The 17,874-nt window shown below is 39.5% G+C and overlaps 2 protein-coding genes across 6 annotated transcripts; both read left to right on the forward strand.

Annotated features, from left to right (window-relative positions):
* Nucleotides 1–2,424: 2,424 nt before the first annotated feature.
* Nucleotides 2,425–14,394, forward strand: LOC103983535 (protein PLASTID TRANSCRIPTIONALLY ACTIVE 12, chloroplastic). Of its 5 annotated transcripts, none has more exons than XM_009400757.3 (12): nucleotides 2,425–2,521; nucleotides 3,345–3,439; nucleotides 3,519–3,589; nucleotides 3,798–4,478; nucleotides 4,676–4,788; nucleotides 5,606–5,865; nucleotides 7,234–7,355; nucleotides 10,179–10,247; nucleotides 10,337–10,390; nucleotides 10,571–10,669; nucleotides 11,626–11,765; nucleotides 13,947–14,394. In XM_009400757.3, exons 2-11 carry the CDS (start codon nucleotides 3,406–3,408, stop codon nucleotides 11,722–11,724), a joined length of 1,602 nt encoding a protein of 533 aa, XP_009399032.2. In that variant the 5' UTR covers nucleotides 2,425–2,521; nucleotides 3,345–3,405; the 3' UTR covers nucleotides 11,725–11,765; nucleotides 13,947–14,394. The 5 variants fall into 5 exon arrangements, with proteins under 5 accessions (XP_009399032.2, XP_009399034.2, XP_009399035.2 ...); XM_009400759.3 differs by having other exon boundaries at nucleotides 13,955–14,394; XM_009400760.3 differs by having other exon boundaries at nucleotides 3,804–4,478.
* A 398-nt stretch (nucleotides 14,395–14,792) lies between these two features.
* LOC135638523 (phospholipase A1-Igamma1, chloroplastic-like) lies at nucleotides 14,793–16,600 on the forward strand. Its single transcript, XM_065151663.1, has one exon. The coding sequence runs from the start codon at nucleotides 14,813–14,815 to the stop codon at nucleotides 16,262–16,264; it is 1,452 nt and encodes a 483-aa protein (XP_065007735.1). The 5' UTR covers nucleotides 14,793–14,812; the 3' UTR covers nucleotides 16,265–16,600.
* The last annotated feature ends 1,274 nt before the right edge of the window (nucleotides 16,601–17,874 follow it).

Here is a 17,874-nt window from a genome sequence, read left to right on the forward strand (position 1 = left end):
TTTTGATAATATATTATGTTGTTCCCAATGCAATCAGTATATGCAGAAAACATAATTCAATTATTGATAAAAGTAAAATGTAAAAACGTGTTTATTTTAATTTCAAGTTTGGCAAGAATTTGAGTCACGTACTAATGCTAGCATTTTTTTCTTCATTGAATAATAATAGTTGAATGATATTTAATAATATTCATCTCTTCTGATGAAGTAAAATTATTGCTGATAATATTTTTTAAATAATATCTAAAAAATTTTCATTTGACAGTCAATCATCTATCTATTTTTCCTCTTTTTTTACTTTAGTTTCGTATGATAATTTCAATAATATTAAGAAAATATTATAATACAGTAAAATTATTACATTGTAGTATTTTACATAGCATATAGTGTTTTTTTTTCATTATTACTAAAAATCTTATAATATATTGTAAAAATATATAACATAATTAAAAAAAATATTATAATATATCATAAAAACTATAACATAGTATAACATTACAATTAAACCGATTCACCGTATAGATTGATCTATGGTAACATGGATTTAAAAAAAAAAAAAAAAAGTTGATTGGATAGATTCTAGGTATTGAATAAAAAAAATAAAACTACTAAAAATTTGAAAAAATATGATACATTTCAAAAACTAAAAAAAGACTTGTATACTGACTTATCTTATAATTCTTAGTGTTCCTAAACCCATTTTCTTTGCTTTCAATTTTATATGCACAAAACTTTTAAAGTATCTCATTTTCGATATATAAGCTTATATTTTAAGATAATGCGAACATATTTTAAGAAAATAAATATTATAGCTATATGAGATAAATCGATTAACATTGATGATACAACATGACCGAAGAAAATGATATATATCAAAATATATGACTGATTATTATTATTATTATTGTAAGTTTTCTCCTGTTTTTTCCTTTTTTTTCATCTTAATGACACAAATTTCCCTTTCATTATCCATAATTGTGCCCCCAAGACATGTTATATTGTCATCGAGAACCGGTCTTAATTAAAAGGGCAACTATGTCAAATCACACATCTCTTTCTCTTTTTCTTTTATTTATTTCTTTCGTCGTACGAGGAATCGCCTCTTTCCAAAAGAACCCCGTATTATAACCATAAAATAATAATTCAGGTACGCTCACCGTAGACCCACATCATTTACCACCATCCCATCCCTCCATCACGCCCACCGAACCGTAATCCTACGGTCCTGATCGCGCCCTCGCCCATCTCGAGAGCAGTCAAAAGATCCGCACGCTTCACCCGCCGCTCCTCTCCCGTCACTTTAAATCCTTTTTTTTTTTACAGCGTCGCGTGCAAGTTTTGTCATTCATCGCCCGTCGTACCACGCGCCCTTTAATACTCCTATGTACGATGGCCCAACTCGCGACCCACCAAAAGAACCGCACTCTGGAGGACGGACGGGGCGAGTGGGACCGATGGAATCCCCCAACTGTGGTCCGGGTGGTTTCGAGGGTGCCTCGGGAACTAGTGGGAAGGAGAGTCGGTCTTTATTTAGCATGTGCGGTGAGTGGTTATTTTTATTTTGGCGCAGCGAAAAGTACGTGCGGGTATGGGCACCGAAATCGGGGAAATATACGGACGTGATCAGGTCCGTCGGATGTGATCGAGAGGGCCGCGGCAGCCGTCTGATGACACCGGGGTGGTGGGGGCATGTGACGCCTCAGAGGCGTCTCCTTCGGCGTCGTACGGTGTGGGTCAGAGCGCGTGTGATGAGATCGCACACGCGAGGTGGGTGGTTTATTTATATGTATAGTGACTTGTTTATTGCGGTAGAAATTTGAACAGGTGCGGCTGCAGGTCACGCGGTCAGTCTCGCTGAGAGGGAGAGAGTGGGCCCTGCGCGAGTGATCCGATCAGCAAGCGGGTCAATTGTCGGGGACGAAACAGCGTCATCGTTGACCACCATGGTTGACTGGAAGCCGGAACGATGACGCGCCCCTGTCTAACGGAAACCAGGGTTCACGGTTTCGACATTTGGGTGACGTGGTGTGCTATTGTTGGCCCAGCCCAGTCTCCACGTTTGGTGTACGATTCTTACCGCAAACGGTTTTTATGGTTTAAGATATGATATATTGTCATGTCGCAAGTTCCACGTTTGGTGTACAATGAGCAGGGCATGGAGAGAATTGAGATTGACTAATGCTGAGAAGACGTTGCATTTGCTCTCTCTCTCTCTCTCTCTCTCTCTCTCTCTCTCTCTCTCTCTCTCTCTCTATATATATATATATATATATATATATATATATATATATATAAGCATGTTAACATGTAATTGGACTCGATCTTGTTCAAACCCAATGGACTTCAATACCAAATCCATTGGACCAGCATTCGATCTGGTCGGGTTCAAGTTATCTGTTCCTTCGACCCGGCCCATTTATTGATATGGCCCCTGTGACTGAGGATAAGCTTCTTGCGCAACGGCTCCCTGCGAGATCGCTCTCGATGCTAAAACCCTAAACTTTCGGGAGACGGAAGAGAGGTAATTCTCCGAATCTTCTCTTCCGGAAGTCGCCTTCCCTGTTATTGGGTTCAATCCGAGAGATTTGTTGCGGAATTGCATTGTTTTTCTTGGATTTTTCGTGCGTTCAGGGTCTAATTTCTTGAACTTTGGCAGGCACTTTTGATCGCGAATTTATGGTTGTAAACGCTAGGATTCTCCGCATTTTATTTATTTCAAGTCGATTCTTGGATTTTTTTCGTGCGTTTGGAGACCACCTTCTCGAGTTTGGTTGGGTGTTCTGATCGCGATTTCTTGCTTACGAGCGCCAGGGGAAATGGAAGGATTCATTTCGATTCCTTTTAATTTCGTATTTAATCTGGTGCATCGACATTAAGGACCCGGTTGGGTTTGTTCTCAGAAAACGATCGAGAACTGTTTTTTGGTATCGGTCTTGAACCATTGCTATTAGTTGAGACGACAGCAGGCAAAGGATTGGATTAGCGTGAGATAATGCAGGGGGAACGGAGGGAGGCAAGCTGGACAAGACGAGAAGGATGGAGATGTTCCTGCAGCGAATTGGTGGCATGCAGGTTGGTGGCGTGCCTCGAGCAGCTGTCGAGGGAGACGGAGAGGGAGAGGGTCGGGCGACTAATAGATGCTGAGAGTATTGAGAATCGATTCAGAGAACAAATGAAATTGTTTTATACTTTTAGATTTTAGAAACAAATTTTGATTCATTTTTAGAACTGAAACCAAAAACTACTCAGTCAAACCATTTTTTCTTTTTTGTTTAACATTTTAAATTTGTTTTTTGAAGATAGAATCAAATAGTCCCTTATTACTATAGTTTTCTTAATTGCAGAAGGTGGATGTTGATTTGAGAATACTTTTGAAACAAGAAGCAAGAATTAGCATTCAGAAAGATGGCATCCTTCTCGCATTCATGGCTCTTTCGAGGTGCATTATCCTATAATATTATTCCTTGATATTTCCAGTTTGGAATGATGCTTTTTATTATTTATTTATGGCTTAGCAGATCAGTTGGTGGGGAATTTAAGGTCAGTTGATTTTGGTATTTGTGTGAAACCCTGTAGTAGAAAGTTCCAGGTATGTGAAATATCATTATTTTAACGTGTGTTTTTACTTGAGATCATACACTCCTTGTTTATGTCAGAATGTTAAATCTATTTCTTTTAACATAAGACCAATCTTTTTGGGCTAGAAATCTGGTGCTTTTCAGCGATTTGCTTGAGCTGTAATTAATTATAGCAACCTATTGGTTACACGATATGTTAACTAATTCATTATTTGACAGTTCCAGACACCATTCGTAGGTGTAAACAATTCAAGGAAGCAAAACATTCTTATTCAATCAAGTCCATCCTCTTGGAAAAAGGACAAAATATTTCATGAAATTAAATGTGCAAATAAGGATGGGAAATTTGATCCTTCATCGATCGAACCACCACCATACTATAGTTACATGGATTCAACGTCTGGCCAGCTTGAACCAGCATCTGGTGCCCGAGCAAGCATTCCTGGAAGGGAATATTGGCCCGAAGGAACAGCTAGTCGCGTGGCTGCTGCCAGGGCCCCAGAACCTCCTGGCAAGTCTGATGGGAAGCCTTCATATGGTAAAAATCCTGGTAGCAGGCGGAGGAAATACAAGGGCCAGGCAACTGCTTCAGAAGCTGCAGAAACTATTTCAGATATGAGCAACCAACCTGTTCTTGAGACATCAGAGCCAGGCGGTTCTGTTGATGAACCTATAGACCCATCTGAAGCATATGTTATTTATCAGACAGAACCAGAGCAAGAGAACATGAGTTCTTATGAGTTGGACAAAGAAATGGGACGACCACATCCATTTGTTGATCCAGCTTTAGATAAACCCATAGAAGAGCCTCGTACGAGTGAAGATCTTTGGTGGAATTGGCGAAAACCAGAAAAAGAGCAATGGTCAAGGTGGCAAAGGAGGCGTCCAGATGTTGACACGGTTAGTTTTGATTATAAAACAGTGAATTTATTTAGAGGAAAAATCACCTTTGTCATCACACCATATATCAAAAGATGATTAACTCCATTTGGCATGTTGTTGTAGCTTGCATTAAGTTGTCAAAATCAGAACTCTAAAGTTCTTTTATCTATTCTGCAAATGATGATGACTAATCAGAGTTCATGACATCTATGCAGGTTTTTGCAAAGGCTATGGCAGAAACTGGGCAAATAAAGTTGTACGGGGACCACCCAACACAAACTGAAACTGCTCTTGCAAGAGCAAGAAGGCATATATTCAAGGAGGAAAGGTACATATGGTCAGATGCTGCAAATCAGAGCCCATGGTTCTATTGCTGCTTGAAGTGGAGTATGAAATAAACAAGCTGATGTGCTTATACTTATTTTATAATACATACATATACTCTGATGATCATGGGAACTGAAAAAGAAAATATCGGTGTTTATAATGTCCATTATATTTTCAAAGCCTGTTATGTAAATGGAAGTGCTCAACTTTATAGCAATGGTATTACTATTTTTTTCAGATAAGCGAGACCATTGCTTCTGGTAGAAAGGATTGAAATTACTTAAGATATGGTTAACATGTGGTGTTATGCTTCACTAATATGCTTCATTATAACTTTTTTTAAAGATTTTTAAATTCTGCCATTACTATAAGAGGCTAATAATTATTTCACAGTTATGAGGCTCCAAAAATTCATGACTTTGGGACATAAGAGTGTGGTCAAATGTTGAATGTTTTCGAGAATAGAATATGTTTAATGAGATGCAAGAAAGAACCAAAAGGAAGAGAGTGATGTCTGTTAATAGGTGTTATTTAGTTTAAGAGTTAAAAATAATATACCTTTCAGCAGCCGGTTAGTTACCCCATATTGGGAATTTCGTAAATCATCAACCATTTCGTTGGATGTTGTGGTTGGTAATTGTCAAGCTTGTGTAGAATAATTGGGTGGGAATATTCTTCTCATTTTCTGGAAGCAGCAGATTGTGTAATGTAATTTAGTTTGGCTTTTCCAAATTATGCTTTCCAAAATAACAGCAGCAGCTGTTACCTTTTTTCTATCTCATGTCTTTTCTCAAGTATCTTTTTGGCTGATGTTGTAGACTACAAGCAGAACAGAGGAGATTGGAAGAAATTGGGCCAATAGCATACTATTCAGAATGGGTCAAAGCATGGGACAGGGACACTTCACGAGAGGCTGTACAGAAACACTATGAAGAAACTGGTGAGGATGTGAACATTCAACTAATCGAAATGTTTGAACATCAAACTGCCGAAGAATATCGCATCATGATGGGCACTGACATTCGCATTAAGCGAGATCCATTAGCAATGCGGATGCGAGAAGATCTAATCAAAGAGAGTATGACAATTTGTTCAGTTTCTTATGATAATTTACTTGATTAACTCTTTTCCATTCTTCTATCATTAGCTAAATGGAATCACTAGTGTCATTGCAATGCTTGAATACATTTGATATTCTACTTGGTATTGCAAAAATGATGAACGCCTCTGATGTGATTGTGAACCTGATTCTTGTCAAGACTTAACTTCTTACAATGTTGTAGTCATGCTTTGCCTTACTGGTGGAATGCTCTGTGTTGGCCAACAGATGCCATGTTTATGTGTGCTTCATGTCATCAGTCTGCTTGCAGAGACCAAAAAAAAAAAACTTAAAGGGGGTTGGGAGTGGGTGTACCGCTTATTCATCACTGTAGGCTCTTCTCAGTTCCTGTTGTACGCTTAACCTTGTTGTGCTTCAGTGCTTGTGAGCTCCTCTTGATCACTGTTGATGCTCATGCCGGATGTTCTTGTATGTACCCCAGTTGCGAAGTCACAGGGCATTCTCATTGCAGATCTGAGAGGTTCAAGGACCCCGATCCCTTGACAGATCAAGTGAAGATTTTAACCTAGAATGCTATTCAGCTTTTAGTAGATATAAACTATTAAACATGGGCATCCATGGGTCCTGATACTATGTTAACTGACCTGATAACATTCTTAGAATTGGATCCATGTAAATCATTGGATCAGGTGTAGATCCTCAATTCATACTAGATAGCATGCATAAAATCTTGTATGTCTTCATATATGATAATTACTGTATCTAGACCCACATTAGAACACTACTCTTATATGATATAGTTTTAGGTCATAGGTGGATCCAATCTGAACTCTGCCCACTAAAAACACCTGATTGACCAGTCCTTGACAAGCAAAAGCAAACTTTGGAGGGTGCTTCGATTGTCGCACTATGGTTATGTTACATCAATCCACGATTGTCGCACTAGACAACTTGTGTTGTTTATCTAAACTTTATTTTTTTAAATCTTTAGTTAAATGGCATTACTTTTATGAAATAACATGAATGTGGTCAAGGTTGGAAAGTGAACTCATCATATACACAGCAACTTATCTCTATCCTTCTTGAAAATGCTCAAAAGCAGTTTAGATTAGTTTCTTTACCATATTTATATCCACTAAATGCAGTGATTGCATGAACATGCATAGAGGACTTATTACATGTACACAGTCAAGATTTTATTGTGCTGCCATATTCATCAATTAATGTCTTTGCGATAGATGGCAAGTTGCTGCTTATAAATTCACCGTGAAAATTTTAATTCCTTTATGTCGTATTTCTTATAAGCAGATTCCTCTAGTTACCTGGCATATGCGTTCTTTGGCCCAACGTAAACTATAACTTTATTCATCTATTGTTCTTTTGCAGTATGGGGTGGTGATCCTGTTTATCCGACTATCAATTATATTCAAGATCCTGATGAAGTAATTGATTACAGGGGACCGGATTTTCATGAGCCGACACCAAATATGCTGGCTTATCTTATGGAGGTAGAGTGTGGTCTTTTGCTAGTTTTCTGATGTAAAATACTACGATAAGCATAACATTGTACCTAGATATTTTGCAGCTCTTTACATATTGTCATGAATTCAGGTTTCAAGATATCCTTGATTACAGTAACTAGTTCTATCTCTTGTCCTAACACCTCTTCTATAGAAGATGTTAATAGCAAAAGAGATCCTTCTGAAGAAGTTCTAGACCCTATTAATGTGAGTCATGTTGAGCTGCCAACCTTAGTAGTCATAGTTTTTTTATTAAATCAAAATGGTCCTAAATGGTCTTAATTCTTTAATTGGATCAGTATCGTATGATTATAACAAACAGGTATATTTTTATGTAATACATTAGACAATTAGATTCATTTTGATTATTCTATGTTTTTTGTGATTTTATTAATCAATTGTGTTAATGGTTTACTAAAATCTTTCCATTTATTAGAATGATTTTTTTTTGCTAGAATAATCTTATAAGACATCCAAATAATTTAATGTTTTAACTTTTAAGAATAGGTAAAAGTAAAACTCGATAATTTTGGATCTAATTTTTAATCTTTTATTTGAGATTATGCCCTCATCTTTCGGCAAAATACGTCATTGTGTTAACTCATTGAGGAAATCTTAGCTAAAGAAATGTTTCCTCTATTAGGATCAATACGACACTAAGAGGGGGGGGGGAGGTTCACTCCCGATTCCTCTTCACTCGAGGCCATCGACTTCCACTATCCGATCTTCTTTCAATGGGCGAAGATGAACTACCCTTTTACACCCCTTCTCTCCTTCGCAACCGTTGCCGCTGTCATCGCTCGCCGCTCTCACTACTCGCCGCTGCCGCTGTCGTCGCTCGCCGCTCCCGCTGCCGTTGCATCCTTACTCTCCCACTATCGCTGCTTCCTTACTCTCCCGCCGCCGCTTCCTCTTTTCTCAATCAGCAGTCTACACCCCCTTACACTCTTCCTTCTCCTTCTGTATACTGTTAATATTGTTAGGTTTTTTTGAAATTATTAATTTTAAATAATTATATTTTATTAATTATATTATATATTATTATATTTTAGCTCCTCGCTTCGCTCGGGCGAGCACCTAGCGCCTCGGGCGTTTTTGAACCTTAGCGTCTTTTGGCGCCTAGCGCTTTTTAAATTACTGCCTGGGAGGTCGAGCCTCAAGCGGTTCCACATTCAACTTCGGTAGTGCCACCGCCTGACGTAGCTTTGGATCACTGAATGGGCCTTTCTCTTGGCCCAAAATAGCCTCACTTTGGGGCCAGTTGGCCCCTAATTGAGTTGGTATGGTTATATCCGAAACCAACTCAATTAGCCCTCTAAACTACTTCGATCTAGACAAATTATTACAAGCAAGAATACTAAGTTGTCCGACATGTTATTGGTTCATCCGGCGCTTCGTCCATACCTTCGGCGCATCGTCCTCTCTTGCGACGTATTGTCCAATCGATATGTTGACCTCCGCAACACCTGATCTCCTTGGCGCAATGTCTAATCCTTTTGGCCCGATGCCCGAACTCACGGCATGAAGCCTTCTGCCGACACGTCGACCATTCCTCTGGTCCGATGTCTAATCTTCTGACATGTTCAACTTCGGCCCAACGTATGATTCCTCCTGCTTTAATCAATTTACCTTTTCTGATCGAAGTTTGTCCTGCGTCATTCAAAACGCAGATTAGATCATAAACTCATCAATTGATTTCATCATCAAAATCCGAGATTCAACATCTTCAATTAAGAAATTTTGATTTAAAAAATATATTGTTTTTATTTAATATGTTAGACATGAAAATGGAGCTTGTTACTTATGCTTGTTAGAGATGATACTTATATTATTCTATTCATCTAGTTTTCAGCTACTTCATATGTCGCAATGTAATATTCATCTAGAATATTTGTACTAAAACCATTACCAAACAAAATCTTAAACAATTTGATCCAATCTAAGACTGTATGATTTATAATACGGTTCCAATTTTGAGAACACTGAATGATTGTAATTGTCACTATCTTAGATCTATGTTTGACATGCCAACATTTATCTACTGAAACTATGTTTATGTAGCACACCTAATGTGATAAATTATTATGTTTGTTGGCATCCCTAGGACCTCAAAATCTTTTCTAGCTGATATTCTTTGCTCTGTTACATTTATGTCTACCTGAACTTCATGATCTTAGTAGAAACCTTCTTTAGAAAATAGTGATTGGTAGAAAATAAAAATTACCTGTAAGTATCATTAGTACCATTCGTGGTAGCTTTGGCCTTTGTTTTCCAAACAATAGATATTCCATATCTTAAATGTTGGAAAAACTCTTAAATCTGATTATTACCATATGAGATGATTCTAGCTACTCTTTTTGTCGACACTGTTGTACATGCCAAACACACTTGGGATGGGTAAATCAGGTCGAATCTTTAAGTTGCAGAGAGTATATGTTACCCTTTTTGCATGAGCACACTTTGAAAAAATAAGAGTAAGGCTACGTACGAGTTCTCAAACCCTGCAATAGTGGGATATTCCGGCATTGGACTGACCTTTTTTAGCCATACTTCAAAAAAAAATCAATGATAATCTTTGTTCCAGAATGGAATATGTTCCTTCATGCATGATGCTTCAAATACTATGATATGTTTACAAACTTTTCTTTAGCTCTGTTTATCTTTTGCATGACCAGATAGCTATGGAAGCTTTTGGTACATAATGACCACTTGTTATCACTTGTTATGTACTTCAGAGTAGTTCTCTGGAGTCTGGAAAATTTTGTTAATCAAATTCAGGAGTCTGCTGTTTAATGCCTTTGTTTATCTCAGCAAGGGAAAATAATACCAAGGCAGGAGCTTGAGAAAATTTTGGCCAAGGAGAAAACCCAAGAACTAGAGGTAGTTAATCTTTTTGTTCCCAATAGAGTTCCAAGCCAGGCCACTTTTGATGCAACTTGAATCTCTTACTGCCATAACCACTACCGCAGGTCACTGACATGGATGAAGCTATGGCAAGTGCTGTTGACATTGGAGAGGATGATGTGAGTGAAACTTGTTAATCTTTGTGCTCTCAGTTAGGTAACTCGGAAAATTTAGGATTCGAACTTGCACCTTTTGGGGCTATCATTCAGAAGCAGTCTTCAAATGTCAAGGACTTTCATCTTCTTTAGTTCTTGCTAATTCTGCAAACCATATAATCTGTGTTTATTCTTTTGAGACAGGATGAAGATGAGGGTGAGGAAGAAGACGAAAAAGTTGAGGAGAAAATTACTCGTAACTGGAGCGTTCTTAAAACTACTCCTCAGCTGCACAACTCAAAGGTACCTACAGATGTGTAAAGACCTCTTTTTTAGTATGTAGGTGAAAATTTTAGTGTAGGATACATCTTTGGATATTTGAAAAGTTTTGTGGTGGAGTCACATAAGCTTTCAGTCCTTCATATCTTACATTCATAGCTTGCTCAAAGGACCTTATATTTCTTTTATGCATTAATTAAAAACTATGTTCCTACTGTTGCATTTATGGTATTTTGCTATGTTCTAATTAATGAACTTAACAACTCTCTTCAAGATAATAGCTGTATTTGTCACGACTGGAACCAATAAGATAACCATTTGATTAGTTTATGGAGTATGAACCACTTGCCCAAAATGCACGAGTCCAAGTTAATAGTAATACACCATCAATTCCTTAGATACCAATTCAAGTTTTTACCCATTCGAATGTGGGACTAAACGTTGGGGTGTCACAGTATTTTTTATCTAACCATCTACGTATTATGACTGGCTCTCTTTCCTAAATGTACATTACCTAAGGCTTGAATTGATCTTTTATCAGGCTACCTTCAAGTAGTAACTGACTCAAGATATTTTTAAGGTCCACCCAAGATAGATTTGCTTTAGATCCAACTTTCTGCATATTATGGTTGGTTATTCTGAAAAATATACCTTATCTAAGGTTCGGAACCATTTGTTGATGTGATAATTTTGAAGTGGATAACATGCTCTAAGAGGCTTTTCAGTTCTACCATATTGCCATCTAGGTTGTAAGTTTGTGCTCTAGACTATTTTTGATGGAAAGACACATGATGATGATTATCAAAGTCTTTATCATACCAAAATCTTCTGAAAATTTTGAGAAGCATTGCAGTTGTGTTAAATAATGGCATAATATCATAGTAACCTCTTTTTAATGCTACTCTGATAACTTTTTTCACGCATCTTAATCAAGCTATTCTTTTTGAAATTTTATGTTCTGGTTTTTTCCTTTTGTCTAGGAAAAACCAAAGAAGGAAGGCTCCATGTCTCTAGAAGAGGCTATAGATGACTCAGAGAACTTAACTGATTTCCTTATGGACTTTGATGAAGAGGAGTAATATTTAAATTTCGACCAGCAATTGTTCTACCCATATGACTGGTCAGTACAAAATAATATATTAATGTTGCTTTTCAGTAACCATTTTGTATGTCAAGCATGATTTAAGCTAAGAGCAGTACTAAAATAATAAGCACCAAGTTTAAGACAGTATTAATATTGACAACACAAATACTTGCTTAAGTATTTTATACATTATGTGTACTGTTATTGAGTCTTTCATTTGATGTAGTTGTTTCATAATGCAGAAAGGCTTTGTTATAGTCCTCATTCTAAAAATTTTAGCTGGGACTTTAAGGCTCGTTATTGTTGTTTGTTATAGTAGTAACCTTCAATTAGGCCCAAACCTTTTATTCTGCACAAAACCTGAAATATTGTTTTCAACCAGCAAGAAAATAGAAGTGCCCGATATAGCAGAATTGATGATTGATTAGTGTTGTTGTAGTAGTAACCTTCAACTAGGGCCAAAACTTTTATTCTGCATGAAACCTGTAATGTTATTATCAACCAGAAAGCAAAAAGAAGTGCCTGATATAGCAGAAATGCTCATCAATTAGCAACTAATAAGCATGGTTGTTGAGTCATGAGTGGAACTTCACAGATAATGTTAATACCCTAGTGTCAGAAAGATTTTGTGGAACTAGGCATGTCATATGATGATGTTCCCAAGCGTTGTGGAGCAGGCGACCACTTCAATGAGGCGTCGCTTGGGCACTAGGCATGTCATATGTTAATACCCCCGTGTGTGGACCAGGCGACGCACTTCAATGAGGCGCCGCTTGGGCACTCGCCCGAACCCAGGCGTTGGGTGCTTAGGGCGATCGCCCAATTCAATTAAGCGAACCAAACCGGTTTAAGTCTGGTTCGATTCGTAGTTTCTTACCTCAAAAGCCACGCTTTATGCCCGCGCGACCCCGAGGAACCCTAGCGTTGCTTCTACCTCTGTCGTTGACGCTTTCTGCCGTTGCCTCCGCCATAGACGCAGTGAATTGAGCCTTCCTTTGTTGTCGACGGATGAGTCCAACAACCCCCTTAGCTTCCTTCCGTCGTCGCTTCCTTCCATTGTTGAGGAAGAGGACTGCAGGTTCCTCTGCCACCGACGAACACCCTCCGGAGCTTCAGTCATTGTCGTTGTTGCTGTCCGCAGCTTCCATCATTCTCGTTGTTATTGTCCGCAGCTTTCGCCGTTGTCATTGTTATTGTTTGCAACTTTCCTCGTTGTCGCTGCTGCTATCCACAGCTTCCGCTACTGTCGCTTTTGTCGTTCGCAATGCTGCTACAACTATCTTAAACTAATCCTCTCTTGTTAACATTTTTTCTCCCCCCTCTAACTTTAATTAATATACTGTTAACAGTATATTTTTAATTTAATATCATATTTTTTATTTAAATAGTTATATTTTTAATATTTTAATATTTCAGAGTTTTTTTTTTCTTTGCCTCTAACTTAAGTAATATACTATTCACAGTATGTTTTAAATTTAATATCATATTTTTTATTTAAATAATTATATTTTAATTATATTATATTTTAATATTTTAATATTTTAGAGCGTCTCGTTTCACTCAGGCGAGCGTCTCGAGCTTTTTAGAACCTTAGCGCCTTTTGACGCCTAACGCTTTTTAAATCACCGGAACGTGATAAGTTCTAATTGTGATGCCAATTGAATGTCCTTTTTAAATAACTAGTCAATTCTTTTTTCAACTCGTGCCCCTACCCTATTATTAGAAGATCTAATTTATAATCCAATTTAGTTTTTTTTTAATAAAATGTCTAAATCATAAGAAATTCTTTGTTTTCATGATTTATGTTACTCTTTAGTCATCTTGTAGTTGAGACCATTTTATAAGATGAACTTTAGTCAATATTTTAGCTGAAATGCTCATTTCCATGTAAAATTATTGTTGTATCCGTGTCTTCTTTCCAACTTTTTATTTTGCCCTCTTTTCACTTTGATGCTTTGCCTGTTATTGGCTGTCTATTTCAGTTTTGCTTGCATCAGGTAGCTTTTTGTACTACCCTTTACATGTCTAGGATGACAATATTTTGCGTGTTACACTTTCTGGAGATAACGATGGAAATAGAGTTGACTCTGATTAGGCAGTGATAAAAAAGACTGGCTTAGTTTACTTTGTTTTGCATTCAGGACTATGAATTGTGATCACCGTGTGGAGTTAAATATAATGGGTGATTGATTAGATAGGAATTTTATGTTGCTCTAGTTTTGCAGGTATGAGCTCTAGTTGGCATGTCACAGGACCATGGAGGGTTTAATGAACATAATTTGAAGATTGCTGACATCCCATTCAAGTTATAAAATATGATGCATCACAAACAGCAACAATCATGACAACATGGTGATCTTTTATTATTGCAAGGTGAAACCTACCCTGCCTGAGTTTATTGGGGGATCTTAAGGATGTATAATAGTTGGGAACCGAAGGTGTGGGGTTGTCCGACTTTGATTGCAGGATAAAGCAGTATCCAAAATCCCATGTATTGTTGTGTTGACTCAAACTCTCTGGTTATCATAGTCAATCAGAGAAGCGTGTGAAAACACCCACCCTGTACATCCAAGTGATGTAGAGACTTTGACACATTCCTGTGACACTAAATGTTTGAGAGTTCTTATCTTGTGTTTATATATTAATTTTCTTGTGGTTGGGCTGACGTTTTAAACAGTCTCTAAATTTAAATTTCTTGTGGTTGTGTTTAAATTTGTTTACCACACGCTTTATGCACTCACATCATTATTATTATTATTGTTGTGGTCGCTATATAGGAATGGTTCCAACTTCCAACCCTTGATGAAATGGTCCGCATTCGAACATTTCCATGACCTGATGGATGACGATCTTTATTCTAATGGTTATTGAATTAAGAAAAATGAATGAAATTACATTATTTGTTGTGTTTTACATGATAAGCTACAAAATACTGAGTCCTGAGACCGTATTGACTTTTTCCAAGTCAAGCCAGTGACTAGAATAATTTGGTGAACTCGCCCTTCGACCTATTTAAGCCACCCTCCCGTTCCGCTCCTCGGACATCTCTCATTCTCTCTTGTGGTCCACAACAAGCTGCGATCATGGCCTTGTCCTCTTCCTCGCCCATTGGCCACCACGCCTCTCACCGCACCGCCGCCGCGGCCGTCGCAGCGGCGACGCTCCGAGAACGACACGCTAGCTCTTTGATCAACATCCCGTCCACTCTCTCTAGTCTCCTCCACCTTCACCACGAAAGGAAGCCCGACGACGACAGCGGCGGCCTCCCACTCCCCGCCATCGGCCGCAACACCCCTACTGTCTCCCCGAAGGAGGACATCTTCTCCCTCTTCCCGGAGATCCATGGCCACGCCGACTGGTCTCCCCTTCTCAACCCCCTCCACCCCTGGCTCCGTCGCGAGATCATCAAGTACGGCGAGTTCGCGCAGGCGACCTATGACGCCTTCGACTTCAACCCACTCTCAAAGTTCTGCGGCAGCTGCCTCTACGGCCGCCACCGGCTCCTCGACAAGCTCGGCCTCGCCAGGAACGGCTACCGCGTGTCCAAGTACGTCTACGCCATGTCCCACGTCAAACTCCCACGCTGGCTCGAGCGCTCCCTCCACGCCGACGCCTGGTCCACGGAGTCGAACTGGATAGGCTACGTGGCCGTCAGCGACGACGCGGAGTCCCGCCGCATCGGCTGCCGCGACATCGTCGTCGCCTGGCGCGGCACCATCGCGCCCACCGAGTGGTTCAAGGACGTGCAGGGCAAGCTGGAGCCGCTCGGGGACGCCCGCGCCGACGTCATGGTCGAGCACGGCTTCCTCGGCGTGTACACCTCCAAGAGCGACCGGTCGCGCTACAACAAGACGAGCGCGTCGGAGCAGGTGATCGAGGAGATCGAGAGGCTAGTAAGCCACTACAGGCAAAGAGGCGAGGAGGTCAGCCTGACCATCACCGGCCACAGCCTGGGCGGCGCGCTGGCTCTGCTCAACGCCCACGAGGCGGCGTCGACCATCCCGGACCTTCCGATCAGCGTGATATCCTTCGGCGGGCCGCGCGTCGGCAACGTCGCCTTCGGAGAGAAGCTGAAGGAGATGAACGTGAAGGTTCTGCGGGTGGTGGTGAAGCAAGACATGGTGCCGAAGGTGCCTGGCATCCTGTTCAACGAGGGGCTGAAGAGGTTCGAGCACGTCACTGGAACCCTGGAGTGGGTGTACACGCACGTCGGCCTCGAGCTCGGCCTCGACGTCAGGTCGTCGCCCTACCTGAAGCACGGCCTCGACGTCGCCGGATTCCACAAACTGGAGACCTACCTGCACCTGGTGGACGGGTTCCTCAGTTCCGACAAGGAGTTCCGGCAGAACGCGAGGAGGGACGTGGCGCTGGTGAACAAGACCAGTGGAATGCTGAGAGATGAGCTGCACATACCACCACGCTGGGCTCAGGTGGCCAACAAGGGCATGGTGCGCAATGCTTACGGCAGATGGGTCAAGCCTGCAAGAGAGCCAGAAGACATCCCTTCGCCTTATAGAGAAGAAGCACAGCTTTAGATTGCCGTGAATCCATATTGGATTCTGCACATCATGCATGTAGTTGTCCAATGGGATTAAATTGGATGGAACCGTGCTTCTTGAAATCTCATCTCAATCACATCAGATCAAGTGAGAACTCGGATTTCCTGTCAAGAGTACACACGAAGACGGGTCCGTATACACAGACCGGTCTATATGAGTTCTTGCAATTCCTTGGGAAGGAGTCCGGGAAGAATTTGTGTTTGCCTTGGCTGGTCATGGATATTCCATGTAATAGTATTAACAAGAAAGTCAATTCTTGTCAGTATTGTTCGTTCGAGCTAAAAGATTAAGATAAAATATTTTGATAATCAATTTCTGTTTGTCATTGGAACACTACGAGAGTGTTAAAGTGAGAAAAAAAAAAATCTCGCATGAATAAATAGTCCACACGTGGTCATTTGGATTCACCTTATCTGAATCGTAATTTATTATCATGAAAAAAATTATAAATAAAATATTTGATAAAAATTATAAAATGAAGTGTTTGATGTAATGCTCATGATAGTCCACACAATCTCGTTTTGATTGACCATATCAATTTCTGTGAATCGTAATTCATTATCATGAAAAAAGCTATAAACAAAGTATTTGATGTAATTCATTATCATGTATGTTTGTATCTTTATGTTTAGTTCATACTTTGTATAGCAGGTGGAGAGTTAGACAGTATGCTTAGACCCCATTTTGTTTGGTTTGTAATGTGTCACTTTGGCCTTTTGTCATACAATTGTTTAGAGCTTACAAAGTTTATGTTTGTAATTTATTTTGTCTATCAAGTGTTTGCTAAAATGATTGTTTATAGATCCCGAGTTAAATATTTTCTCTAACTCGTCTTCTCTTTTGTAGGTCTTTAAGGGACCCTAAGAGATTTTGAGGGGCCTGATCCTTTATGGATGGACATGCAAGAGTATCACACAACATAAGCAAAATCAACTAAGTCCGTGATATATAATATCAGAGCAAGACAAGCACACTTAGCTTGCAAACGTAGGGGACCTAATAGGGCTACGAGATTGGCATTTAGAGGAATGATTAACCCTTCACATGAGAGGCATCACGAGGACAAGCAAGCTGGGAAGAACTTATAACGTACAAAGGTTGAGATGGCTGAGTTTAAGCTATGACCCGACGTTGGCAACAAAACTTAATGGTGCTAGAGGTAAGCGAAGTGCTTAACAAATGATGAGACCGTATAAAGTGGGATAGGTTGGTATGAAAGAATTGTATAAAACTCACAAAGATGAGGGGAATTACTAACTTAAAGAATTTGGTACTCATGCAAAAGTTTGTATGCAGACGATGGATTGTCCGTGACTATCATAAGGCGACCGAAACTTGACGTCATAGAGCATTGAAACTTTTTCTTCAGTATGGAAAAGATACATCTATAGGAGGCTAAAGGGTATAGAAAGTTCAACATGTTGTTAGGCCTTGAGAAGTGCTACGAGGGCTATAATGGTGAAAAATTACAATCTAGCAAGTGCATTCACGAGGGCAAAATAATATATAGTTTGTTCAATAAGACATATTAGTCAAAGGGGATGGTGGTCTCTGAAATTTTCAAAGGGAAGAATACATAGAAGAAA

The sequence above is a fragment of the Musa acuminata genome, chromosome BXJ3-5 (genome assembly GCF_036884655.1).
Source record: "Musa acuminata AAA Group cultivar baxijiao chromosome BXJ3-5, Cavendish_Baxijiao_AAA, whole genome shotgun sequence".
Taxonomy (NCBI): Eukaryota; Viridiplantae; Streptophyta; class Magnoliopsida; order Zingiberales; family Musaceae; genus Musa; species Musa acuminata.